This window comes from Zosterops lateralis (assembly GCF_965231275.1).
Source record: "Zosterops lateralis genome assembly, chromosome: 3".
Lineage (NCBI taxonomy): Eukaryota > Metazoa > Chordata > Aves > Passeriformes > Zosteropidae > Zosterops > Zosterops lateralis.
In genome coordinates, this window is record NC_139764.1 from 72221710 (window position 1) to 72234918 (window position 13209).

At 35.6% G+C, this 13209-nt stretch overlaps 1 protein-coding gene across 1 annotated transcript in view; it reads left to right on the forward strand.

Moving 5' to 3' along the window:
* ASCC3 (activating signal cointegrator 1 complex subunit 3) overlaps positions 1-13209 on the forward strand; it is a 253462-nt gene that overhangs the window by 11475 nt on the left and 228778 nt on the right. The window contains exons 2-4 of the mRNA XM_083857723.1: positions 2760-2903; positions 3617-3767; positions 6653-7236. Coding sequence (XP_083713849.1) covers positions 2814-2903; positions 3617-3767; positions 6653-7236 — 825 coding nt within the window. The 5' untranslated portion in view covers positions 2760-2813. The remainder of the gene's footprint in view (positions 1-2759; positions 2904-3616; positions 3768-6652; positions 7237-13209) is intronic.

Sequence of the window (13209 nt, forward strand, 5' to 3'; positions counted from 1 at the left end):
TTCTAGGAATCATTAGCAGAATGCACCCAAAATGCCTTTTTTTGGGTGGGGGGGGAGAAGAAATATTTTTACCATGTAAGGTTGCAGTGATCTGAAGGTTAAATTCCCATTCCATTTGTCCTATGGAAATGATTTAAGATGGTACCTTTCTCATACTTTTCTTCAGGGGAATGGGCAGAAGGATGGCAAAAGTTCATCTTCTGTATGTGGGCCCTGGTAAAGAGGATTTAATTGCTGCTGCCTTTTAGGTCCTTGTTCCAAAACCAGCAGATCTTAGCAGGATCATTTGGTAGTTCAGATGTTTCATACCCACCTGTGGCAAACAGATACATTTCTCTCAAACCAGAAGGAATTAGTTACTCTTATGATGGCTATGGAAAGACGAGGAGTAGCTGACCCACTCTAAAGGCAGAGTGATGCAGGCAGGTATCTACATAAGGAGGCTTTATGTGAAGGCAGGTAACATATTTTTTTAAAAAGCAAATATAAATCTACACTGCATCTTATAAGGCCACATGATTTTTGATTTAGTGTTCAGAGCTGACTCTAGTATGTTGTGGAATAATAGCCAAAATTTATAAACTTTACCTTGTTTTTCTGTGTTAACAGTGGAGTAATGAATTGCACCTGTCTCCTGCATTCTGTTTACTAGCTGGTTTTGTTTTCATGTGGTGCCCTGCTGAGAGTGAGAAGCAAAGGGGGTGTGTGAAGTTTGACTGTAAATGAGATGCAGAAGCCTTGTGTGACTGCTCTGCCAAACCAGCCCCCTCAGACACTCGCAAGTTCTGAAAGCACACAGGCAGGCGTGGAGCAGCATTTACTGATTCAAGATTAGGGTTGCAGGGCTGGATTTGGCTCTTTGGCCATGCCTGTGGTCAGGACAGTGAGCCCTTACTTGTTTTCTGGTGTTTCAGGTGGTCTATTTCAGGAGATGTTATTAAAGGAATTGAATAAGGGAGAAAGAAATAGCATTTAAAATTCAGTTTCCTAATAAATGAGCATGCTGGAGATGATTTGAAATTTATATGTGTGTGTGAAAAGTGAACTTTTTATAAGTATATTCTAACTTTCATAAATTACTGTGCATGGTATTTCAGAAAGGACAATTAAAATAATATTAGTTATGTTGTTACATTTTTTTATAAAGGCGCATAATGCTACAGAAAAAGGTATTTGAATGCAGGTAAAAAATAAATAGGTAAAATGGACCCATTAGCTCTCATAGCTAATGGCAGTTCTGTCATTAGAACAGTGTGAGAGTGATGTACCCTCAAAGTCTGGACACCTTACTTCCCTTTTAATGATGGTGGCTATAATGTTCACAGGCTGTTTACACTAGGAGCTATGCTGGTATGAATTACATGTCATATATTCACTGAATATATCAAAAAAGCTGCAGTGGTGCTTGTCTCTGTCTGCTTCTAGGCTTGAACACATGCTCTCCGTGCCCTTCACAGTCAAAGGTTTTTGTATTTTCAGATTTTGTAGCTTCATTGTTACAACATTTATCTCCAAAATATCAGCTGCTGTAAAATCATTCTCAAAAAGCATCTTAATGCAAGGTGGGAAAACAAGCAGACCTGACAAATCAGTGACATTTCTCTGTTTGTGACTGGAACGCTGCCTCTGGATTTCTTTTGTGCTGTATTGCAAAGCTGATAGCTAAAATACAGATGCAGTCATTAAATAAAGGGAAGGATAATTAGATTAAAGCAGAGAGTTCTGTACTGTATGACTGGGGAGGAAGTAATTTTATTAACTCTGTTACAAGGTCTTTAAATTCTGGATGGACGTTGATCTTCAGGCATGCTAAGAATGATGCAGATCATTTGGTTTGTAACGGTATCATTAATTGTTTCAAAAATAATCTAAATCCGTATCTTATCTGCTACCATCAGAAACTCTATCTGCACGTTAGGGTTCATTAAACAGTTCAGCTGTGGGCACCTTTTGAAATTAAATAACTTTGAGAATAATTTCAGTAAAAAGGCGTGGAAGAAGTACAATTTCAGATGGAGAGCAGCTGTGTTTTGGTGCATAGATATGAGCCTGTTCCACAGAGGAAATAAGACTGCACAGAAATAAGCTGTAGTTCTGAAGAGAGTCCTGCTCTAACTGTGTGTGCACTCCCAGTTTGAGATGAAAACATCCCAAGGCATAGAGTTTTCAGTTTTCTGGTCTTTTTTTATTCCCTTTATCTCTTATAATAGTTCAGTGCTATGCTTTTGACAATCTTTATTTCCTGTCATAATTTTCTTTCCCTGATTTGCTGGTTAAAAATGTCTAAGCACTTGTCAAGAAAGATGCCTCTCTCTGCATCAGTGCCAGAGGCTGTTAATGACCTGAAAGCTCCCAGCATGGGCTGTCTCAGAGGAAATCTTCCCGTAGGTTGTAATCGCTTACTGCCATTGGGAGCTAAAGTTCAGTTACATAGATTTCACTATAATACTCAGTGTTAGGGGTGCTAAAGAAATAATTGCCACTTTGCCTCATTGCTGGTAACTTTTATTTAGAGAGGAGAGAAACGAATCACCTGTTGAGTGACCTCTGCATGTTACCATTTCTTGCCTCTGCTCTGTGCCTTTCACCTCCCTTTTATTGCATTTTGATTATCACCATTTTAAGAGATCTTTTTTTTAACTGGCTTAATTGGAATTTCTGCCAAGTTCTGCTAGCTCGAAAAGGTCTTTCAAGTTCATGATGCGAGTCTGTATTTATAACATTATAAAAGCCATGTTACTTGTTTTGTTCTCATCTAGGTACTTGAACTGGGATTTGATTTCTCATCCTATGGATCACTGAATGAGTAACAGATGGCCTTGCCTCGTCTTACAGGCGCTTTACGCTCCTTTTCAAATGTCACTAAACATGAGGATTACAGTGAAGAATTAGCTGACTTAACGGTAAAGCTTTTTTTCTTTTACAAAGCATAGCTATAGTAAGAATAATTTGTTTTCTTCATTTGCATTACTATTTTATAAGAGCAGGCAAATGAGAAAGGCAGAGTGTGTGTAGCTTCCTGTTCATTCCTTCATAGTGAAGGAATCAAATTTGCTCAAAATCAAATTTGCTGTAGCTTTGTGATTTATACTTAGCCCTTACAATCATGATGTGCTATATGGAAAAGCTTGCTTGGTTGTGTTACTTCGTCTTTCAAGAAGTTAGGCAAGGCTGGTGTGCTTTTAGCTCTGGGCTTGCATAGAACTGGAAAGCCAAACATTTCCCTTCTAATATTAAGTTCACTGAATTTAGGTACTTCTTTTGCTTCCTGAGAAATAATGCATTATAGCAATAAATGCCTTGTGGGAACCTCTGAAATGAGTTTGGAATCTTGGGAACTGTAAATCTCTTGAAGTTGCAAGAGTTTGGCTTTATAGAGAATTTTGCTCTGGAAAGAGTAAAGTAGTGAGAGAGTGTGTGTGCTTTTGTGTGTCCTTCTTTCATACATTCAGGAAGGAGTCTAAAGATCAGGTAAAAAGAAAAGTGCTTGCAATCAGTACTATATACTGACTGAATGCAGTTGGAAGGAATTGTTTTTATCTGGTGTTTAATTTTAAAGGAACCCCTTTATATTAATTTGAAATAAATTAAAAACTGAAATATTTTGCATTTTCAGAATAAAAGATCAAAACTACATGCCCAATTGCTGAAGTCTGATCTTACTTGGAAGAAGATAATAAAGTTTGTTGATGACAATTTGGACAAAAAAGAATACCAAATTGTAAATGGTGATTTAAAAACTATCTTACAAGCTGCAAAACAAATAGGTATGTCTTCATTCTCTAGTCATCTAATAATACATTATTTTATTTGGGGGTGGGAGCTGGTTCAAGTTGCTTTCTGCTTGCATACCTGTACTTTACTGGTAAAATTTTGGTTCTACCTTGATGCTGATTTTGTCCTGAAATATCTTTGAAACTCCATTTCATCTGATATATATATGTGCAATTTGGTCTTCTGTTTTATTTTAAGATTTCATTATTATATGGATGTTCTTACTTTTTTGATAGTTTTGTTTTGTAGAGTGTAGTATGGTTTGTGATTGACAGTTATTAAGCAAAACCAACTATTTCTTTCGGAATAGCAGTACTCTAAGAAAAGAACAATCCTGATGTTGTCTGCTTTAATTCCACTTAATTGGTATCATGAAAAATTGGACTGCTATGCAGGCAGATAAAAATGTAGGAAGTGTTTTCTGCTTGAAGTGTTTGGTGTTGAGGAGAGAAATAAAAATATATTTCACTCATCTGGAATTCAACTTTTAATACTGAAATACATTATGGCAAAAAAGGTGTGAAAACTTAGTTTTGATTGGAAATTTAGTTTTTGATTGACAGATAAAACCCAATAGAGCTTTTGCTTTTAGCAAAATTTAACTTCATCAGCTCATAAACTGAGTGCATGGCTCAAGCTCTTGCTGTCATATATTTAAGGATTTTTCCTTTCAATCTCATAGGTATATTTCCTCCTTTTCTGGTTGTTTTTCAAATATTTTGAATAGCACCATTAGTAAAAGGACAGAGAGAATTAATAAAAATAAATAATTTGCCTGGTTTGGGTACTACAGACCAGAGATTTTTATTACAATACAAAAGTTGAGCTGCCACACTTACATTTCTAGTTCTTGACCATTTTTTGGAAGTACCTTGTAAATTGAGAAAGAAACAAATGTCTAAACACAGGCTTTCAAAAAAGGCTAGGCAAGTCATTCATGTCCAACTTGCAGTGGTAGTCAATTGTGCTGTACAGTTGCAGAAGATGCCTGTTAAAGCTAATAATGGTTGAAAATGGCTATTGCTTTCTTGAGTTATCAGAAGTATATTTTTGAGTATTTCTCAAATCACTGACAAAAAGTTTTAAGCTGGTTAAATGTTAGTAGACATTTAACCTTTTCATGCTGGCATTTAACCACGTGGCTGCAGCCTGAGACAGATCTCTGGGAAGGGGCACCTCTCTGCCCTAACCCAGGTACCTCTCCTGCAGTGCACAGATTTCAACTGGCACTTGGAACACACAAGGCTTGAGGGAAAGTCCTGTGAGATGGGGATTGAGTTTGTACCAACTGTCAGTCCATGGTGTTAGTAGGAGAAGATGCAATCTGTATTGATAATAGATACTCATTGAGAAAGCTGTTTTAAATATCCACTGTGTATAGTTTACTCACAAGAGGTACTGGACTATAATGTTGGCTGGCAAACAAAACAAAAAACCAGAAAGAGTAGCTTCTAGTAGTGCATCTCTCGCTATCTTTTCTGGCTTATTTTGTGGGGATGGAAGGAGTAGGATTTTCTCAAGAGATGCTTTCACAATAGGAGATGTTGATAATAAAGGAGAAATATCACTTAGTAAACGTAAGAGATTTTGCTCAAATCCTTTGATTTCTCTTTTAGTATAGTAATCTTTACTTCTGTTCCAAGACAAATGACTTTAAATAATAATATGTATTTGTATGTTAGGAATATATGAGTGAGCTTCATGCAGACAAACGACAAGTTTTTAGATGTAGGGGATTTTTTTAAATTTTTTGTGCTTCCTATATAGCTAATGCTAGAAGGGAGGGGCCGAACCACCTTTTTCCTCTGAAACCTATTTACATAGCTGTTATATATGTTTGTATCTTTATGTCATGTGTCTTCCATATGTAGGTATCTAATTATCTTGTAAATATCACCTCTAGTCCTCTCCTTGAACTTTTCAGCTTTTCAAAGTGCACGACAGGAAGATTCAAGCTAAATACTGAATTTGTAGCCACCTCCATTTATTTATGTGTTACATTTCTAGCTATTCAGCCTTGTTCCATCTGCTTATGGTAGAATTTTTTGCTCTTTCCTGTTAGATTGTGGGGAAGAAACCCCTTGCTTTTTCTAGTGTTAAACCTAAACTAAGTTGAATCAAGTTACAAGTAAAAAAATGTTATAAATTGTCCTCATTTAAAATGAACAAAAGCCCCAGTATGCTGGCTGGGTTTTTTAGATTGGCTTGGTGATTTTTAAAATTTTGTAGTAGTGACATACTGGTTCATCACATGGAGTTTTTTTTATGTTTTCTTTGACTATCTTTGTGAATATTTGTGTAAGAAGTACATTCATGTTTTTATCTAATAATATGTTATTTGCATAACATGATATTTTGTAGATAGAAATCTAAATTCATACATTTATTTGCTTTAAACTTTTTGAGCAGTTTTTGTAACTTAGCACATACTCAGAAGTAATTCTGCTGGGAATTAGTACAAGAATTCAGTAATTCCCAGCTGATTTTTTATATTTATTCTGTTACGAATATTCAGATTAGGCAGTGAATAAATAGTGAGACAAAGTGGAAATTCGTTAACGTTAAATAGCTTACAAATATACAATTGTGAGTTTAAGACCTCTAGGAAGTTTTTTTCTCTAGCTCAGAAATATAAGAAAGCATTGGTAATTCTTACTATAAATTTTTAGTATGTAGAAGGATAATGAAGACAGATAGTTTATTATCATGTGCTTTTATAATTCAGTACCTTGCAACAATTCTTATTTTTTGTGGTATTCTTTCTTTTGATATTTTTGCTGATAAGACTTGTGGCAAGAATTTGAATTACAATTATGTTGCAGATAATGAAACACTCTTACTATTAAGTGTATTAAGTTACATTTGGTTTTGTTCACAGTTGGAGCTGAAAATGGACAAGAAGCAATTGAAAGTGGAGCTGTTTTTCTTTTTAAGACATTTCACGGGAAAGAATGTGTTGGCCATGATGAGACAAAGGTGATCAAGCAGATGTTTGGGCCATTTCCATCATCATCTGCTACTGCAGCTTGTGATGCAACATCTCGGATTGCTTCTCACTTCACTGAAGAACAGCTTAGGGCCCTCATACAGTTGGCTGAAAAGCAAAATGGTGATAACAGAGTGTTGTTTGGTAAAAATATTGTGTTTTCATTTGACATGCATGATTTGGATCACTCCGAAGAGCTGCCTCTGAATGGTGAGACTGATGCACAGAAAAATATAAGTTTAGATTATAACAAATTTTTGAATAACCAACTGAATCACTTACAGAACTACTGTGATGAGAAATCTAATCTCAAATCTTTGGAAAAAATAGATGATTCTTTTTTATGGTGTGAAGTTGGAAAGTATCTGAAGGAATCTCAAGGAGGTAACCCTGGAGGACCAACGACAGAAGACCTCTGCTGCACTTTGTATGAAATCCTTGCTTCTACCAAAAGTGCCGATGAACTTCAAAACGAGGTACCACTAGCACATTAACCATACTGCATATACTTGAATGCTACAGAAATATACAATAATTTCATATTAGTTTATGGGGTTTTTAATATGTCTTGAGAAAATCTCATGGCAGCATCACCATTTACCAGGAGAAGAAGGATACAGCATCAGTTTGATATGAATAATCTCTTTCTTTCACAATGGATAGGTTATTTTCTTTGGTGGCCATTTGCTCAGCATTTCCATTCTTACTTTTTAAGCAGAAACCAGCTTAAGCTGCTTATAAAATTGTGAGGAACTTGCAAAGACAAGCTGAACTTTCTTGGACAGGTTTCACCTCCAGTTTCAGAGCCTCCCTGTTGCTGGAAGGCTGAGTGGGTGGTGCTACTTTAGAATTTTGTCGTATTATATCTGTTTCTTTTGATGAGGAAAGGGGGTGTCTGGGTTTGCTACAAGAGGGGCAGAGAAAATGTCAGGGAGTGGGAACTGTTGCTGGAGTTGAAAGATAAGCATAATAGTAGAAAGGGGGAGAGGCATGATTAAAGCCTGGAGAAGATGTTTTCCAGGTGTGTGCACAAGAGATGACTGGATTAATCTAGGCAAGGGAGAATTGGTTTTGGATGGGGTAGGGGAGGAATTCCTGCAATTTGGTAATTTTTTTTCCCTCTGCACTTTCCTGTTATGTTTCTGTTATTTTTCCTAACTTTCCCTGCTTTCCTTCCCTGAAAACATCCAGTACTTAAACTCTCAAACTGACTTTTCAGAAAGACTCTATATTTGAAAATTTGCTACCAAAATGCAGCTGATAGTAGGAATAGACAATCCTGTGAAAGACGATATAGTGAATGTTTTAAGGAATTTAGCCATTGCAGTTGTAGATTTTATTCTGAATAAAAACAGTAGGTGATAGAGAAGAGAACCTGTGTACTTCATTTTAGGTTTAGGTGACTATGTATGGGTTTCTAATGTGTAATGGTATAGTCACTGAAGTATTACTGTTTTGTTTAGTAATCAGTGGACTACATTTTGGCTGTCCTTTGAGCTTTCTGGGCATGTATATTTTCTTACAGATTGTAGATATAAGTGGAAGCTGATCTAATTTCTTCTGCATTGAAATATATTTGGAAAATAATACCTTAATACATGTCTGCAAACAGTGTCATACTTTGGGTGGTCATATTGAGGGAGGACATATGAAAATGGAAGACTGAACAGGTCTTAGATAAGAAGATTGGATAAAAAATTTGCATGTCAAATGAAACACAAAAAAAAAAAAAAAAAGTATATTTGTCAAAGGGACCTGAAGTTTATTAATTGTACAGAGATAAAGATTTCAATTTTTTTTTTCTAGATCAGTGGCTGAAGACATTTCCAATAGCATTACTGGGTATACAGAAATAATTCCATACTTCTGCATAATGCCTACTTAATGCCTGAGTTTAATTTGTAAAATGTTAAAGGAAAGACTCTAAATCTTTGGCTTGAAGCAAGAAGAAATAACATTTTTTATTTTGCAAATTTATGATCATAATGGATTGCTAAATCAATTGGCAGAAAGTTCAAGCTATCAGTTTTTATGTAGGTCACTAATAAAGACTTCCTTTCCATTAGTTCCTGGAATGAAGAATTCTTGGCAAAATTTCTGATTTGATGGCTTTACAGAAGTTTTAATTTGATAATATGAAAAAGTTGTCTGCCAGTGAACTGAAAACTAACTTAGCAAGAATAGTTTCTTTCATTTGCATCACTAGAGAGGAAAAGGATTTCTTCTCTGAAATGTCTGAAAACTGCATCTTATTTTGGATTTTTAAAAACTCCTAGTAATAAAAAAAAGATCTCCACATTCTCATTATTTTGGCCCCTTTATTGCCTTTCCTTGCAACGGTCTTATTTCATTGTTCACTGCACAATGTGGGGGTCAAGGAGGGAGTATGACAAATTTGAACCTAATCACCTTATGCTAAAAGCTAGCTGGCATTTGTATTGTGCTCTCTGCAGACATAGTCATGACTTGAAAACTTCTGGGCTTTGGATTTTACTATCACTTACGGATATTTTTTTTTCCTTATTACAGTAATTTTGTTGGTGCCGTCATTAAGAGCAGATGGTGCTTTTAAACCTGAAGATAACCCATTTCTAGAACTAGGTCAGAGGCTTGCCATGTGGGATGGCATAACAAGCTGATTGAACGTGCATACTGAACATCCTACATTTCCTGGTGGAATGAATACAGCCTAAAGTGTCTGTGAGCTACAAAATAATTTTTTTCTTCATAAACAAACAAAACAAAATGAACAAACAAAAAAAAAAAACAAACAAAAAAGCGCCCCCCCCCAAAAAAAAGCAGCAAAAAACCCAAACTATTGATATGAAAGGATAATTCTTCATAAATAAAAATCGAGATCTATAAAACATGTTTTATGTTTCAAAATAGGAAGATACCACTGTCTATTATTGAACAAGAAAAGGACATGATTGTGGTGAGGATATTGACAAGTGGACTTTTGCAAAACAATTTTATTTGATCCTTAAGCAAATTTTATTGGGGTGCCAGATGACATTAAGAATGTGAGCAGTTTAGATAATTTATGGGGTGGCATTCTGTTTTGGGGTTTTTTAATAGTGTATGTATAGGCACACATATGCTATTTAGTTTTTTATCTACTTAATGAGCTCTACAAGGAATTGAAATTAGTTGCTTTCTTCAGCAGCATATAGTTTATGTTTAAAGTGGTTAGCGAGGTAGAAGAAATACTTTGTTCTTTGTTTTCACTCTGTAAGAACATTCCGTTCTTCCTTTGGGACAGTTTGTTTATCTGGCATATCACTGGTGACTCTTAATTAGAGGAAAATTGATTCTTATGATTGGAGTGGTAAGGGAGTTACAACTTATTTTCTAAGTGTTTGGGACATGTGCTTTTCATTGGGGACATAAAGTCTAGTAAAGCTAAATGACAGCTACATTCTTTTCACAGTGTGTCAGGTTTTGTTGATGAGCATATGTATTTTGTTGATGGTAATGATATGGTAACAACATCATAATTTAAAAATAAGAAGAAAAAGGCTATAGCCTACTAGAAAGTTTGGCCAATAACTCTTGTGGTTTTTTATTTTTATATTTGATTAAAACTTAGTATTCTGTGCATTCCTCAATTTGAGCCCTCAGTTTTTAGTGTATGATGAAGACTGGAGCCACCTGGGAACATGTTAACAGCTTTGGCACCTGGCACCTCCCAGGGTAAGGAGGAAAAAGTTGGAAGAGTTTAATCCCTCTGATTAGACCGTGCTATTCTTAGAGGACACATGTCTTTCTTCTGTGAACTTTTGTCTACTATATCTGCAAAAATTTCCTGAATTTTGTTTTGGAAATGCCTGTCTTTATTTTTACACTAAGGCAGAGGTGGATTATCTCTTCATCATAACAATACAAGAAGATATTTCCTGTAGAGATAAAATAACTAGGGGGGGAAAAGGAGATGCAAACAGAATTGTGTTAAGATCATATTAATGCATCATCCATTATGAAAAATTGTGCATTTTATTCTTCTTGGGACAAAGCAGGAACTTTGCCCAAATAAAATTAAGAATATTAATGTCATTTAGGAAATTAGATTAGATGGTGTTTCCCAGACAAAATCACTTTAAATGCTGTATAAATGACTAGAAGAACACTAAGCTAAGATATGAAACAGCAGAACTGTTTCAAGAAAACAACATTGTAAGCAGTATCTTGAGTATTATGTAATAGTGCATATATTTACTTATCTCTATATGATGCACTTAATTGCCCACTTAAAAGCCCAGGTACAAGACTTCTTTTGTCTGCTTTCAAGTTGTGGCTATTTGCAGCTCTCTGCATTAAAAGGTCAGCATATACACATATTGTGACATCCAGGGTTTCTATCAGTAAATACAATCCAGCTGCATTGCAAACTGTCGTGATGTGAAGCAAACATTGTTTTTTTTTGTTTCATTCCTAAAAATAATTCAGTATTCATCACTCCAACCGAAAATGTGGGATGTTTTCTTCCTTGTTGTCATAAGCACCTGAGAATAGTCAGGTAGTAAAAACTACAAATGAGGCGAGGAGGTAGTAATGTGGAGTTTGAAGGTTTTCAATCCTTGCTTCAAGGCTGAAAAACATTAATTTCAAATCAAAGTAGACCTGAAATCAGGGAGTATAGGTTTTATATAATTAAAAAAAAGAGGTCATGAGTTGGGCTGCACATCTTCTTGTATGTATCCCTTATTAGTTCAATCCAGTAATACGCTCTTCATTAGAGCTAAAAGGTTACTGCTTTATTACTGAAATTGAGTTCTTGTCATACTTATTTCAGAATGGAAGTTAATAGATTATTTTGTTGTTTCATTTTGTGGTTTTCAGGTAGGATTTTTTTTTTCAGTCTGGTGTTTGTGTGCATCTGAATGCTTGATGTAGCAACAGACTTTTAGACGGTTTTCCCCAGTCTCTTCTAAGTGGATCCCTGTTGTCTCTCAGGTTTCTGCCTGTAAGTTTTCTTTAGCTGCCTTTGTCACTGGTAGCAAGATAATGATTTTTGTTTTTCCCCACATGGGTTCATCTACATTGCTTCTGTAGCCTTACCTTAATCCCACCACTCATGTCTGCCAATATGCTTTGTTGGTTGAACCTGTAAATGCTCATGGGATCAAGAACAAGGGGAGCTTAACTAACTTGTGAATTCAATGAACTGGCAGAAAGCTCCTGTCTGCCACCAGCCTTTTTGCAAAAGTACAAGCGAGTAAAGGAAAGTAAAGTGTGTTTAAACTTCCACAGAATCTAGAGGGCATCTTTTCTCTCAGTGAAACAGTATCTTAAACTGAGGAAGACTCATTAACAAAAGAATGTGGGAAAATCTGTCCCAACTTCTCCCCTGAAGACTGCTCTAGAGTCTTGTTGCCTGGGTGTTTAAAAAGAACCCTTGTTTTCTGCTTTTTGTCTTTTTTCAGGGCTGGTTTTATGATCGCCTTTCCTGTGCTGTGATAGAGTTGACCTTTTTTTTTTTTACAAAGCAGTTTTAAAAATGAGCACCAGAGAACTGTGCTTATAACTTCCTTTCAAGATGATGCTCTGCCTTTTAAACACTGCCTTTCCTTTCTTTCACCCTTCAGGCAGTTCCTTGCCAAGTTTTAATTCTTCTATTAATGCTTGTCTTCACAAGTTTAACAAGTCCTCATGTGGAAAATTGCAATCTTTTAAATGAAGTCCAGATGTGAGACAACTGCTATTTATTCACTTCCTATAATGAATTGTTAGACAAAATGATGTATCATGAATGTGTCCACGCTGTGTTTATGCTGTTTGCCAGTTACCTGAATGTCTTTTTGATTCTTTTCCAAATATATCTCTTTAACTTATGTCTAATCATATTTATATTTTCTTACACACTGTGTTATTGCCCTTGTAGATGTGTGATCCCTGGCCTACAATTTCATGTCAGTTTCTGAAGATCTATGAAAAATTACATTGCACTAAAGCTCTTTTAACAATGAACTCTGAATTTGGTTCCTAGCTTCAGTGTGATCATTTTTATATACATACTCTTTTCTCTTTAATTACTTTATCCTTATATCCAAAACAATATTTTAGCTGTAGAAAAAAACTAATTTTAATTTTAAAATTGAACTGAATTAAAGTATTTTTGGTAACTTTGAAGAGTCAAAATTTTCCTTTCAAAAGGGAAATTTGTACTATAGTAAGGGACCTAGATAGTGAAGTCAGCTGGTCCATGGACCTCCAAATGGAAAACATGCCTGGACACCACAAAGGAAAATACACTAAAATTATTTCCTGGTGTAGGGACATGATCCAATAAATAGAATCACAGAACACTACATTGGAAGGGACTTTCAAGGATCATTTGGTCCAACCATTTGTGGCAAAAGCCTGGCCTAGACAAGATCAACATCCTGCCCACTTGAATCTTAAAAGTGCCCAATGCTGGAGAATCCACCACATCTCTGGAAAGAGTATTC